This window comes from Helicoverpa armigera, chromosome 31, assembly GCF_030705265.1.
Source record: "Helicoverpa armigera isolate CAAS_96S chromosome 31, ASM3070526v1, whole genome shotgun sequence".
Lineage (NCBI taxonomy): Eukaryota > Metazoa > Arthropoda > Insecta > Lepidoptera > Noctuidae > Helicoverpa > Helicoverpa armigera.
In genome coordinates, this window is record NC_087150.1 from 1,037,333 (window position 1) to 1,053,319 (window position 15,987).

The 15,987-nt window shown below is 39.7% G+C and overlaps 1 protein-coding gene and 1 long non-coding RNA gene across 2 annotated transcripts in view; one reads left to right on the forward strand and one right to left on the reverse strand.

Annotated features, from left to right (window-relative positions):
- The window catches only part of LOC135119228 (uncharacterized), a 115,324-nt gene that overhangs the window by 58,518 nt on the left and 40,819 nt on the right, over positions 1–15,987 (forward strand). The window contains exon 3 of the long non-coding RNA XR_010278062.1: positions 13,621–13,669. This is a non-coding gene — a long non-coding RNA (uncharacterized LOC135119228). The remainder of the gene's footprint in view (positions 1–13,620; positions 13,670–15,987) is intronic.
- LOC110378954 (uncharacterized) lies at positions 508–7,344 on the reverse strand. The gene is made up of 5 exons (XM_064043358.1): positions 6,907–7,344; positions 6,129–6,434; positions 5,503–5,647; positions 2,068–2,228; positions 508–641 (listed from the first exon to the last, which is right to left on the reverse strand). Exons 1-5 carry the CDS (start codon positions 7,283–7,285, stop codon positions 511–513), a joined length of 1,122 nt encoding a protein of 373 aa, XP_063899428.1. The 5' UTR covers positions 7,286–7,344; the 3' UTR covers positions 508–510.

A 15,987-nucleotide genomic window follows, 5' to 3' on the forward strand; every position in this document is an offset into this window, starting at 1 on the left:
TTTGTACTTTGAGCCTTTCGTCACTTTGAATTTGTCGGTCCCGGCTGTCATTTGAACATCTTTGGTTATCGGCACGAATCTTGAGCGCTGACCTTCATCTGCACAGAAGTGATTTATTAGCAAAGAACCAATCCCGAGTGACGGCTATGACGCGATGCGCTGCGGGCCAATCACCGCTTTACCCCGTCCCCACACCTCACTTCATACCACAAAAGGGACCCAATAATTACTTCTGCGCAGGTGAAGGTCAGCGCTCAAGATTAGTGCCGATGATTATAGTCAAAAACCAGAATAACAACCAGTCTTAATAAAGGTTGCGCTGACCACTGGGTTGACGAGATCAGATAGGCAGTCGCTCCATGTGACACACTGGTACTCAGCTACATCAGCTAGACTGGAAGACGACCCCAACATAGTTGGGAAAAGGTTCGACAGATGATGACTATGACGAAGTAGAAGAGTAAAAAACCTTTTTCAAAATCCAAAGATGAAATCTTTCAAAATAACAATTTATTCTATCACTAGACGCCCTTTTTTATCCACTACGCCGACTCTTTGCATCCAACCGATGAAACCTCGGTTGGACCTCATATCAGCTTTCTTATGACCGATGCACTCGGCTAGAGGTCTTTTGTGCCATACTGCAACAAGAGAACAGGATATTAATATACCCTATCCATAAAGATATAAGTTACTTAGGCCTACAGAAGGTAAATGAAGCTCAGGGCACGCCACCATCGTGGCGGTAAGTCCCCTCTTTGAGGAGTGGCTCGGGAGGAGTCACGGCGCCCTCACGTACCGCATGACGCAGGTCCTCACCGGACACGGTTGTTTCGGGAGGTACCTGCACCGCATCGGTCGTGAGGAGGCGCCCGGGTGTCACCATTGTGCGGACAGCCCCGAGGACACGGTGGACCACACAGTCCAGGTGTGCCCCGCATGGGAAGGGCACCGCCGGGTCCTCGTCGAGGCTTTGGGCGGCGGCGACCTCTCGCGTCCGGCCCTGGTTCAGGCCATGGTCCGGGGCGAGAGGGAATGGGATGCCGTCGCCTCCTTCTGCGAAGCGGTCATGCTCGAGAAGGAGGAGGCGGAACGCCAGAGAGTTCGCACCTCTCATCCCGGCCGCCGCGCTGGACCAGGTAGACACCATGGGCGCCGGGTGTCGCGAGATGACTCCCGGCCACCGTAGGCGTGGGTCTGTGGGCGGTGAGTTCGGGTGGCTCATCGTCCCTCTGTCTTTCTAGACGACAGACCCGTGTCGACGGCGCGCGTTGTTCCACGCGCTCCTCAAAGAGATGTCAGCAACCCCAGCGGGGCCCAGCAGGGCCAAGGCCTGCCGGGGCTGCGGGTTGTTCGAAAGAGATACCGCGGCCCTGGTACATAAAAGGCCTATAACGGAACACGACGATTTTAGTCAGTAAGAGTCTGACACTCCCTCACCGCTGCTAACCCACAGCGGGAGGGGTCATTTGATGATTTTACGTCGCTAAAAAAAAAAAAAAAAAGGTAAATGAAGCTGCCTAACCGCCGGTAGGCAGTAAGTAAGGAAGTCAACCCACCATGTTTCTTCTTAAACCTTTTATGAACTAGCCCTAACTCTTTCCAACGGTCAAATTATGTACGGTGGGCGTTAACGAAATTATCAGTTACTGTGACGAGGAACTAACGAGACTTTCGAGTTCCTTGGGATATTCCTCAACGGTTTTTGGTTTTACAAAAAAGAACCGGTTCCAAAAAAGACGTACATAGCCAGAGACAGTAATTAAAGTTCCTCCTCCTCCGACCTCCCGCATATTGTCTCCGCTCTCAATTTGTTCTCCATACTGTTTTTCTTAAAAGAACTATTCACTTTGTAATAGTATTCATTATAGATAGTCGATTAACTTGGCCTTGGTAGAGAAAACATTAGAACGGCTTAACTGATTTGGCTGAAAATTGGTGTGGAAGTAGCTCAGAACCGGTTAAGTAGCTAAGAATTACTTATTATACTTTTTATTCCCATCTAAACACGAAAAGTAGATCTCTCAGGACATGAAATAAAGCTAGAAGGTACAAAACAAGACTCACCAACGCCATAGAAGCAGGAGTTATGGTCCAATTTACAATGGTTCAGGAACACTCTCTTCTGTCCCGTGTTAGATGCAGCACATTGAGGGTCATAGTCTTCTGGGCAGGACAGTGGACATGGGTGTGAGCAGAACTGACCGTTATAGTTCATTGTCATGGATCTGGAAAGAAAGATGGAAGATACAATAGTCAATTTATTTGAGCATATTATCATCAGCCTTTCGCAGTCCACTGCTGGACATAGGCCTCTCCAAGTGCACGCCACTGAGATCGATTTTCGGCTTCTCGCATCCAGCTCCTGCCAGCCGTCTTGCGCAAGTCATCACTCCACCGTGCCTGAGGACGTCCTACACTACGTTTGCCGAGGCATGGTCTTTATTTGAGCATATCAAACCCCCCATATCTCGAAATCCGATGAACCGATTTGATGAAAATTACTCATAAAAAAATCCACGATATTCTGAAATGAAAATGTGGTGAAAAGACACTGTCCCAATTTAGTTGACCCATGCGTTGAAAGACACCTGAATATTTGAAATTCACTGATTAATATGAGCACACAACAAACTTTAAGTCGGGCGATAGTTTGTTTGGGCTGATAAATCAGTATGAAGATGAATGGTAGTACGCACATTACAAAGATCAGGTATTTACCTTCTTTAATCAAAAATTCTTTAAAAAAAATAACAACCTTCGGGTCAACTGTTAGCCGACTATTTAGTCTGAAGTGAGCATGAATGTGAAGTTGTGGAAGTCGTGGTAGCCTAGTGGATAAAGAACTAACCTCTCGAGTATGAGGGTGTGGTTCGATTCCAGTATTGGGATTCTATAAAACTCGATCAACAACTCGCATTTCACTTCGATTCGTAATGTCATTTCATACTTTAGGGGAAGTAGGGGAGGGATGGGCACTTTTTCACATTTATTGCATAAAAAATCAGATTTTACAGATAATCAACTTTTATTGCCATTTCTTATGTTTGGCTAGATAAAATCAAAGAGCTATCCTAAAAATTACAATCAGTTTCAACATTACGAGATATTTAAACGGTTTAAATAAAACCGTCGACACGTCAAAATTTTGTTTAGTCTGACATGCTTTAGTTGGTACTTACGTAGTGTTTAAAGTTACTTTTTGCTTTTTATAGGGTTTATCGTTTATAACATTTTGTCATAATAATTGCGTACTTTTTTGGGTCGGGGGTTTTTTTTAATTTATAATTTTATTTTATTTCATGGTTTTTTAAAGGAGCTCCTTAATGTTTCCTTCTTTTTATGATGGGTTCGCTAATGCGATCTCAGCCAAAGGAAGCTGTTTAACAATCCTCATGACAAACTGGCTCTGGGAGAATTGCACAGATTGAGAAACAATAAAGATGGACCTTTGTTGATCCAGGGTTATATATCATTCTAGGGTTTCATCCGCCACATCCCATTTCCAGCATTAGGTTCTCGTCAATTAGAAACATGAAGAAAACTAGTCAAGACAAATTAAACGAGCCCAAACTCGATGGGTTTACTAAAAGGCAGTTCAGGGTTACCTATCTTCGTGTCCTAACAGCAGACCAGCTCAGTGGTTCCAGAAGACATTAGTATTTCAAATTTTAGATCCCACATATGCTTGCAAGTAAACTGAGCGTGTAACATTCCTATCACACCTAACAAACGAGCTGATGACCTTGAAGACCTGAACCGATTTCCACCAAACATAGCTAAGAACACTCCCGAATGACATTCCTTTTAAACAAAAAAAACCGCATTACAATCGGATCATCCGTTTGGGAGCTACGATGCCACATACACACACAGACACGTCAAACTTATAACACCCCGTCGTATTTGCGTCGGGGGTTAAAAAGAATGGTTTGCGACGGGAAATTCCTAAAGATTTAATATAACGAGCAATACAAGAGGTATCAAAAGGTTAAAAAATAAAATTAACAGCTGATAAATATGGAGTCCCTAGATCAAGTTGGCAACGGTACCTGAAACAAGATTCTATAAAGGATTTTTAGCGCAGATTTATAACCTCACAAATTTTCACTGAAGAAGAAGAACAAAAATTTACAAATTATACATTACATGGTATGTCCAAGCCTCCCTACCATAGGGAGCATTGGACACTTTTGACTTAGTTTATAAAAAAAAAATCTTAAGTAAAACGGTTTTATCTTATGTGCACTGAAAACTAGAAAATAAAAAATAGTTACTTACCTGTCAACCTACGTAGGTGGTCCCGGTCATATTAGACTAAAATAAAAACGTGGGGCCCATAAACTATTGCTGTAGTACCTCTTCTAGAGGTATAATAGGTGTGGATTGCATCGACTTACTATAATCGTAACTGGAGATTTTGACAATCAATCATTAATAATAGAAAATACACATACCTTTCATTAGTTTTCTCTTTATAACGATCCGAAACCGCAACAAAATATTTAAGTACTTTTACGAGTGTTTGTTCTTGACAACTCACAGAAATGACAGATAGTCTATGGATGAACACCGTTACCAGTCGGTAACGTAAACTACCCAATAAAAAAAACTATGATCAAATCAGAATAAAAGGACCCCCTTTAATCTGATTTGATCATGTCTCAACTGCCCATCTCTCCCTACCTCCCTATAGATAGACAGATTTTGGCAGATCTGTCAAAATCTCGACTTTAATTTAGTTCAACTTGTCAACACGCTCGATAGTGTAGCGCTAGTGTAGTTTGACAATGTCAATCACGAAACTTTAAGGTAGAATTCCGTGGGTCGCGATTGTCGCAGCCGCGCGCGACAAAAGTCAACCTATGAAAATGTATGGCACCGCTGCCGAGGGCCGCGACAGTCGCGCGCGGACGACGAATTTCGTGAGCCGCTGGCGGCCGTACGCTTCTCAACATGGTCTAGCGCTTAATAACATCTATAGAATTTTAGTAAAACCAGAATTAAATTGTTGACAATGCCGCGAGCAGCTTACGAAAAACGTCGGCCGCGCGCGACTGTCACGGGCCTCGGCAACGGTGCCATACATTTTCATAGGTTGACTATTGTCGCGTCCACGGAATTCTACCTTTAGATCGAAGTCGAAGTGAGAGTGATGTCGAAGTGAGTTGTGATATTTTATAGAATCGACATGCTGGCCAAGTACCAACGCAACTTTTCTAAGTTTTTATGTACTTTCTAAGTATATCTCGGACACCAACGGCTGATAAAAAGATGAAGGAAAACATCTTGAGGAAACCTGGACTATAAAGTCTGAAATCACCAACCCGCTTACTCAATAGTAATGTGGTGATTAATGCTCAATCCTTCTCCGTGTGAGAGGAGGCCTGTGCCCAGCAGGACGATAAAAAAGGCTCTAACAGAGTGTGAATGTGGGACCATCTTGTCATGACGAGTTCCTCCGCGTTTCGGAAGGAACGTAAAACTAAATCAGTGTCTTACCTTCTCGATGCTGAAACCTTTCTAGTATCAAACTCTACTTTATCTACAGGCTTCTCCGGGTAAGGTTTCGGTTGGTACGGAAAACCTCTGTCCATGTAGTGAGCACCTATAGTCTTGCAACGGTCCACTGTCACTTGCTTGTATCCTGGAATAAAATCATCATCATCATCATCATCAGCTTTAAAAATGGCGGCCATGACAGCTGTTCTCATTTAAGGAGATCAGCCAGCTGCGCAGGACATATTATAGTGCTTATATTTGCTTCGACACAGGTGCACTCACTATTCCTTCACTCTCACTCACTCGATGGGACCGCAATCCGACACAACCGGAGAGAGGAGTAAGACCGACATTAACGTGCTCTCCGATGTGCGAGTATATCAATCATCAACTTTTAGGCTTTGGGCTACTTTGAAAAGGTCTCTAAAAGTACTCGTCAGAAATTCTGATGACCAGTACCAAGATCTTGCAAAAATACGAGAGATCGGGGTTCTAGGGTAACTGGGTTGAGGAGATCAGATAGGCAGTCGCTCCATATGGCACACTGGTACTCAGCTGCATGCGGTTAAACTGGAAGCCGACCCCAACATAGTTGGGCAAAATGCGAATTAAATTGAAATACTCACGGTTAACTTCATACTTAAAAGCACAGTTAACTTTCCTAAAATAACAATCATTTAGAAACAGTCGATATCTCCACTCATTATTAACGTATTTTGCTCCACAAGTTGATCTTATAGTATTATTGCAGTCCAAATCACTGCAGTTTAGTTTCGTCTTGATAATAAAATCTTCTTCGTTATATTGGTTGTATTGGTCTTCTACATTATTGTATTGGAATTCACTTCTTCTCCCACTTTCTTCTCTTTCTCTCACTTTCTCTGTGTCATGGTTTTTGCCGGATATAAACACTATATCTTCGTTTGGAGTATCTGTAAGAGTTTCAGAACTATTTGGTTTAGCTCGTTTTATTGCATGCCTAGCTGTTTCACAAACGTGGCGGGAGAACCATTTTTTGCAACTGGGTAAAAAATATGCCTATATTCTGCCTCACGCTAAAAGTCCGACACAAAGACAGAGTTACTTACTTTTATAAAATTGTTAAGATTAAACTAGTAACGGGGGTTTGTTCCTTTAATTTACACCTTGGAGTTTTGCTTAAACTACGTGGATAACACATGTTATTAGAGACTGAAAGCAATCTTTTTCAGAGGAACTCAATTTTTTTTTTGCACAACTGCACTGTAAATGAAATACATGAGAAATTACTACAAAGACTACGCATTTGAATAAAACTAAATCGCCAACTTTGACTTCAAGTACACACAAACATAATCATTTTTTAAAAATCCTGTTTCGTACGGTAAAGTCAGAATACAAAACGAAAACAGCAAACAAACTTACCAGCATTCTTTTCAACATGAAAATTCTTATTCATAGCATCATGCACAGTTCTCATATTCATGATATCCTTAATTCTCATCCCCCTTCCTTCATCATCACTATCTATCCTTCTATCCCTGTCATTTGGAACAAACACCACGCTTTCCGTCTCATCACTATACCGGATAGTTGTCGACACCGGATTTGAGATCCGTATTGTCGTACTCAGATCTGTTGTTGGTGACGGATTTTGTGTCGAAATCGGAGTTGCTCGTTCTAAATACGCCGCTTCAGCGTGTCCAGAATATTGTACGAAAATGTCTGTTTTATTGTCTTCACAATATGATCTGTTTATTATCAAAGTTGGTATTAAAACGGGTATCCAGAATTGGTGCCACATTTTTTCTGTTTTTTGAGAGGTTATTGCATGATTTGTTTTGTGGTTGGTTGATTGAGGTTTCTCCTGTAAAAGGGAATAAAATTTGTTAGTCTTGAATGTGGTGTTGCCGTGGCTATGTACCTAAAATGTTGTAATATTTTTCCGAAGTACGGTAAACAAATAACAGCCGGGAACTGTTATTTGAGTATCTTTGCCATTCGTTACGGATAGAAGTCAGAAAGTCAACCTTGTCAGATTGCTCGGGCTATTGGGTTGAGGTAGTCAGATAGGCAGTGGCTTTGAATGAGGTTCAAAAACACCCGTCGCATAATAATAATAAAAAAAACTTTTTACAAAAGAATGAAACAGACTTCATATTCATACCTAAAATATTTTCCCAAGTCTGAACAATACTATGCTGAAAACCGTTACAAAGGATAATCGCCCACAAAAGTAAAACATGTGAAACAGATAACCTCCTTTTTTGAAGTCGGCTACAAAACAACGCACTTGAACTCACCTCTTTTCTTTCTCAGCCAAAAAAATTGAGATCTATTTCTTTGAAGTTCTCTTTTTATTTATGTTTCTCTTGTTACCAAAATCAAATCTCAATAGACGTTTTTTACAAAAAACAGCACTATGGTTTAGCAAACTGCCATGTACTACGGTAGATCGGTAATTTGTAGCTCTCTTATCGACAACTCAACGGGGTTTTTAAATCCTTATCGACTGTTAGGCGGTATTGTTACGTTAATGACTTAGAGCATATAGCTTGCTGGATACGCCATACAGTCAAACTCATTATCATCTGCCTAGCTATTTCCCAACTATGTTGACTTTAGCATGCAGCTGTATATCACCGTTTTACAAGGAGCGACTGCCTATCTGATCTCTCTAACCCAGCTTCCGGGTAACAAAGTTCGTCTTGGCAATGCTGGTTGTCAAACTTTATGAATTCTGTTTACTTATCAGTAACGACTGCCATATATGTATGTTCAAATGTTCATACTCAAGGTCAAAATAATTTATTCTAACCAGGCTGCTATCAGCACTTTTTGATTTCATATTTTACAAACGACAGCCCCCAAAACGCCCGCCCTTCACCACTTCCTATATGTTTTTGCTGGGAAGAAGAAGTGGCGCAACAAACTCCCCAGTAACACATGTCTGTCTGTAGGGTTGTGAATTGGCAGACTTTTTAATTGACTTAAAATTTGAGGTACCCAGTTTGACCTATACGTTAGGATTCTTGATGACGTTTGATGCTGTTCAGCATAGTATTTGTCAAACTTAGTAGGAAGTTTAAGGGATATTATTGAAGGCGATTTTATTTCTTGTTAAAAGATTTTTTGGCTTAGAGACTTCATTTTGTGCACATGGCGGCTCCAGTTTTTTCAATGCTCTAAGTGCAATAGTTACGTTTTCTTTTCCTAGCGAATGCAGGTGTATTTACTACGTAATTTTTTCTGATTCTCGTAATATTCACGCAACGGATATTGTTATGCGTTTTTAGAGTTAACCAACGGGAATTATGTAAATAGGAGATAATAACTGCAGATTTACTTCTGAATAAAACTTAGCTAATTGCGAGTGTGTATCATAATACTGCACCGACCGGCTGTCATTTGTACATCTTTGGCCATCAGAACTAAATAGGTAACTCTGATACGCCATAGCTATAATTCAGTTCGTCTGTCACCGGGCGGTGTCTCATAATCTCTCTCTCTTAATATTCTTAATTTCATGAACCATAACACCTAACACAGTTGAAACTTTCAGAGAAGATAATAATACGTATTTTTGTTGCCGCTGCGACAGCAAATACTGAAGAAAGCTAAAAGAAAATAAATATTTAAGGGGGCTCCCATACAACAAACGCAACTATTTTAACTCCGTAGACGCTTAAAACATTTACATGTAATCATTTTACTTTAAAAGTTCATTACAATAAATATTACTTCTATACAGCAGACCTATTAATACGAAACTTTTGTGGTAATACATTTTCCAACCCTCAATTTAATTTGAAGTGGCGCCATCTCTTAGCCAACCGTCGTACTACTTAGACAACTGGCCTCCTTACCTCCAAAACGAGGGAAAGCGCTTTTCAGTGAGACTCACCTTAGCGTTACTTGAAAATGTCAACAGATGGCGCTGTTTTCAAAAACGAAGATACTGCAACGCGCCAAATTAAATCATCGTACTAATTGATTGAAATAAATGCGTCGTCCGCGTTTAGCTTTTGTCATGCTTTTAGAGAGCGCAGACTGCAAACTTTTTGTCGGCCGATAGTTGACTCGATAGTAGGCAAAAAAATCTTTTTGTTATGTATGTATATCTTGTTTTTTTTTTATTTTTTAATTTTATGGCAATATAGCATATCGTTCACTCACTGCAATATAGACATTTTTTACGAATTTATATAATATCAAACAATGTTGGAAGGTTCTTCTAACCTATAGACAGACATGTGTTGCTGGGGAGTTTGTTGCGCCACTTCTTTTTCCCAGCAACAACACTTAGGAAGTGGTGAAGGGTGGGCGTTTTGGGGACTGTCTTTTGTAAATGTGGGACGTTAAAAAAATGCTGTTTTGCAGACAAGTTTGAATAAACGATTAGGTATATTGGTTCTAATCGAAGTTTGCAGTCGGTCTGATACCGGCTGATACCTGATCTTTGTAATGTGCGTACTACCATTCATCTTCTTGACGATTTATGAGCTTAAACAAACTGTCGGCCGACAAGTTTGCAGTGTGCAGTTTTAGTCCTCACTGTCCTATTTACGCGGTGGCTTTTAATAGATATTAAGTTGGTTTTAGAAAAGTAGTTTTTGAGGTTCCTGTGACTGAATAAATTTGGACATAAGTACCTAGGTCATCATCCTCCAAGCCTTTTTCCCAACTATGTTGGGGTCGGCTTCAAGTCTAACCGGATGCAGCTGAGTACCAGTGCTTTACAAGGAGCGACTGCCTATCTGACCCCCTCAAACCAGTTACCCGGGCAACCCAATACCCCTTGGTTAGACAGGTGTCAGACTTACTGGCTTCTGACTACCCGTAACGACTGTTAGAATGTTTTTTTAGACAACTGTTCAACAGACGTTAAAGGCTCGGAGGATGTGTGTAAAAACACTTTTTTTAGACAAGTGTTCAACAGATGTTTCAAGTTTTCGTTTTACGATGAAATATTGACAAAATTCAATTTTCTTATGATCTATCGACCCGTGTAGCTGTTACTTAGCCACGAGCCATACGAAAGCATAATATATGAAGTGAACTATGTTAAGTACAGCTTAAGGCATACTTTGGTGACCGACATCGCCCGTTTGGGAACAACTTTGACTATTCTCTTCCTGACCACATGAGTATTATGATGTGAGTTGGTACAGCGGTTTTACCCGGATCTAGTAGTTATAGTCTATACATCTATGTATGTATATCTATCTATACTAATATAATAAAGTGAAAACATTTCAAACCGACTTCTAAAAGGAGGTTCCCACTTTGACCTGTATGGTCCTGGTAGGTACATTTATGTATGTTTGATTTTCATGCGGTTTTCAGCATTACTATTTGCGCGGACTTGAGAGAATATTTAGAGTACATTGTTAAAGTCTGTTTTTGTTTAAGCCGAAATTCACCGAAACTACTGGACCAATTTGAAAAAAGATGGGTCCCATTAGTTCGATCGCTAGTTGAAAATAATTACCCAGATGGAGTTTTGTTTAGATGAAAGTTGCTTTCACAGAGGTGACTTTTGAGTAAAATTTTCGCTGTTTTTGTTAATTCCTTCGCTCCAAACACCATAGAAATGGCACCTATTAATTTTAGAAAAAAAAACTTTTTATTTATATACAAAGAAACCTGAAAGTTAAAGTAGTTCCCACGCTACTAACACAAAACCGCGGTATACATCTAGTATATAACATAGCTTATATACTATATAGACTACATAGAGTAAGGTCGTAGGTACTGGTAGCCCGTCGGCGTTACAGGAGCTAATTAGTGTCCTAGTCCGTACCGTGAGGTAGGGGGTTCGAGTCCATTGTTAGACGAGTTTTAGGAATATATTTATTTGGGTGATATTATCGTTGGATTGGACAGGTGAATTGAAGATTACTTACACAGTTTTTCTGTCTTCTATGGTTTCCAGAATATACAGTGCTTTCACAATAGCGGATTTTAAAAATATTTTCAACTAGCTTCCGCTCGCGGCTTCGCCCGCGTAGACTTCGGTTATATCGCAAGAAAATTCTTCAAAATTCCGGGATAAACTATCCTATGTTCTTTCTCAAGGTCAACTCTATCTCCATACCAAATTTTATTTAAAATCAGTTCAATGGTTTAGACGTGAAAGCGTAACAAACAGACAGACAGACAGACAGAGTTACTTTCGCATTTATAATATTAGTAGGGATTACAATTACCAGTTCCTTTTTAGTCTTGTTGTTGATAACTTTTATAAGAACTCTTAGAAAGTATATATTCGACTTTAAAGGTACAGACCAGAATGCCAGCAGACCAGTAGGGCGAGCTTTCACTATTTAATTGTGATGAGGTTGCTACTATTGAAGGAATTTGACAGTTTGAGGCAAGTCGATAACCTGCCCTAGTCAAGTTACGCTGCTTCAAAATTTTGGAGGCCTTTACATAATTATTTACATACTACTTATACCAAAGGTAACATACCTTAGCTTAAAAATCAAGAGTTTCCAAAAGGACACAAACTAATTCCAATTTCATATTTATATTTTTATTAAATTGTCCCAATTCACTATTAGGATAGTGGAAATATTCCAAAACGAATTTTCTCGTATCGCACGCCTAGAAACAGTGGGAATACACACCGCCTGAAGGCTACATACGCTTACAAGACATCTTCGGAGCAACAATCTGATTTCTCAACGAAACATTATACTTTGTTAATAAAAATTAACTAGGTAAAAACATTCCATTTAATAGGTCAGAGGTCAAACTCCATCCATCTTCATCTGCCTAGCCTTTGACCAACTATGTTGGGGTCGGCTTCCAGTCTAACCGGATTCAGCTGAGTACCAGTGTGCCACAAGGAGCGACTGCCTATCTGACCTGCTCAACCCACTTACCTGGGCAACCCCCTAGGTTAGACTGGCGTCAGACTTACTGGCTACCAGTGTTTACTAGGAGCGATTCATAAGAGTCATCATAAGTTAGGAGTCATAGGTTAAGCTCCCAAAGACACTTATTCAGTCTAGAAGTTGGTGATTGATTCACACGTGCATCGAAGAGCACGTTAATGTCGGTCCTACGCCTGATCTCTCTCCGGTGGTGTCGGATTGTCGTCCCGTCGCGCTATGAGAGTGAAGGAATAGTGAGTGCACCTGTGTCCAAGCAAATGCTCGTGCACTATAATATGTCCTGCGCAGCTGACTGATCTCCTTATATGAGAACAGCCGCCGTGGCTGAATTCTGCCTTGGACATCATTATTATTACCTACTTAGAAAGAAGTCTCGTACAAATATATATACCTACGTAATAGAATATTTATCCAAACTCAATATACCTGAAAACAATATTTATTTAAGCTTATATTAACATACGTTTTGATATTTTCTCTCGGGAGAAGAATGAATCGAAATGTTGAGGTTTTACAAAAATAACAATGTTTATATAAGAGCTCCCCGTTGTGATTCTTGAATTAATATATGTGTATTCTGTGGTTTATATGTATTTTTCTGGATGTTTATTTAATATAGAATATCTGTCGTACGGGTTTACCCACGTCCTTAGGGAACTTCTTCCCGTACCTGGATAAAATATAGCCTACTAGCTTCCGCCCGCGTAGAGTTCGGTTATATCGTGTTTTCAAGAGAATTCTTCAAAAGTCCGGGATAAAAACTATCCTATGTTCTTTCTCAAAGTCAACTCTATCTCTGTACCAAATTTTACTAAAATCAGGTCAGTGGTTTAGACTTGAAAGCATAACAGACAGACAGAGTTACTTTCACATTTATAATATTAGTAGGGATCTGTCATACGGGTCTACCCACGTCCTTAGGGAACTTCTTCCAGTACCTGGACAAAATATATCCCAAGCGCAGATAGAGTAGCTTCCTAACTGTGAAATAATTCTTCAAATAGGTTCAGTATTTGGGAGCCTATTCGATGCATACAAACAAATAAATGTTTCCTTTTTATTATATTTGTATTGAACAGAGGAAGCATAAATATAACAGACAATTTAATTAGAAACTGGTTATAGTATGAGCATGTGGAATCATTCAACGATTTTCTTACTTGAAATACTTATTGAACGCTAATAAAGAATTGAGTATTGAGTATATGAGTAAAATATATTGTTTATTTATTTGTTACAGAAAACATCCATGGTCATCCCGACGGGACCAGCGTCATCTCCTCCGAAAGGTAAGTTAACTAGCTTATACCTCTGACATCGCCCACATTCATATCTACATATATGAATGTGGGTTATGAAGGAAATTGATGCACTACCTACTTAAAAATCAAAATTCGTTTGTTCAAACTAGGCTGCAAAACAGCACTTTTCGAACGTCAGAAATTTACAAAAGATAGCCCCCAAAACGCCCACCCTTCACCACTTCCTATGTGTTATTGCTGGGAAGAAGAAGTGGCGCAACAAACTCCCCAGCAACACATGTCTGTCTGTAGGTTAGAAGAACCTTTTAACAATTTATTATATATACATTTGTATGCAATGTAAAATATGTATTTTTTTTTCCTAACGAAGCGAGCAAAACCCCCAGAAACAGCTAGTATTTAGAAAAACAGCCTACGGCATTAATACAGAAAGAATTATAAGAAAAACATCTTCTATTAGTTTAGGTATTTCTTGAATTTATTCAATAAGACAGACAGAATAATAGAATTGTCAATTTCTTTATCATTACGCTACTTATAATATAGAGCTGCCGCACGAGTAGATTTTAACCATACACTATATATACAAACTTAAAGTACATTAATAAAAATCAAAGCATTTTTTTTTACTCAGCTTACATCACTATCACTACGTAGTATAAAACAAAGTCGCTTTTTCTATCCCTTTGTACGCTTAAATCTTCAAAACTACGCAACCGATTTTCATGCGGTTTTTTATCAGATAGAGTGTTTCAAGAGGAAGGTTTATTTGTATAATGGCATCCATTAAATAGTGGGGAAATAAAGTTATCCCGTGCGAAGCCGGAGCGAGTCGCTAGTATTTTATAATACCATAGACTAAATAATACCTACTGAACGTATTTTCTTACAAATAAAAATATTAAAATCGGTTCACGCAATCCAAAATAACCACCGAAACTCCAACATACAGTTCCTCCACCTATTATGTATGGGCTATACTCGGGAAACTACGGAACCCTACACTGACCGTGGCCCGACACGCTCTTGGCTGGTTTCTATAAAACACGTAAAAAGCAAAGTTCTAGTTCATATCTTTCAGCTCCATCATCAGATCAGTTCGACAGTACCATATTACTGTATTGTCATGTTGGAAATCTACACTCTTCCCGAGTAACATAGGCTATATTTTATCCCGGTACGGGCAGTAGTTACCACGGAAAACTGGTGAAACCTTGAGAAACAGCTAGTGTTACCTACATATAGTAAGACCTTTCTTTTTTTTTTAACGACGTCAAAAATCATCAAGTGACCCCTCCCGCTGTGGGTTAGCAGCGGTGAGGGAGTGTCAGACTCTTACTGACTAAAAACCGTCGTGTTCCGTCGTAGGCCTTTTATGTACCAGGGCCGCGGTAACTACATATAGTAAGACCTAAGGCTAGAAATGTCTTGAGCCAGAAACGGAGCTCACCCATCCGTTCCTTAATAGCTTAACTTGGTAATACGATTGACCGTTACTCTCTCCAAGCTCTAACAGTATTATATATTCTAGTAAAACTAGAACTAAATCCTGTGGTTTCACTCACTATTTCAACAAATGAAACTAAATTAAATCAATATTTAAAAAGTGCAAGACAGTCACACTTTTATAAATTAATGTAAAACCCAAAAACTTCCAGTTCATATCTTCCGGCTCCATCATCAATCAGATCAGTTCATCAGAACTACATACAGCTGACAATGTTCATGACTTATGCACTTAAGTATTGCCTGGACACCAACGACTGTGTTTCGGAGGGCACGATAAACTGTAGGTCCCGGCAGTCATTTGAAGATCTTTGGCAGTCGTTACGGGTAGTCAGAAGCCAGTAAGTCTGACAACCAGTCTTACTAAGGCGAATTGGGTTGCCCGGGTAACTGGGTTGAGGAGATCAGATAGGCAGTCACTCCTTGTAACACACTGGTACTCGGCTGCATACGGATTGACTGGACGCCGACCCCAACATACGAGTATTTGGGAAAAGGCTCAGGAGATGATGAATTTAAAGTTACTTTATGTCAAGATTTAATACGTTTTTTAGATTGTTTTGTATAATTTAGATTTTTGTAAGTTTAAAGTAAATATTTCGTATGGTTGTCTAACAATAGTAACGTTTATAAGCTTGAAGATTCATTAATGTGCTCTGAGTTTCTAAGCTAGTGCGTAGTGGTGTACCACACTACATATGTACATACAAAATATGTTGCGTTATGTTCTTCTCAAGATAAGTAGACAGACAGACATATAAATCTATAATTGACATATGTGTATGTTTGTAAGTTTTTCACGGAAATACTATACTATGGAGTTTGATGAATTTTGGTAA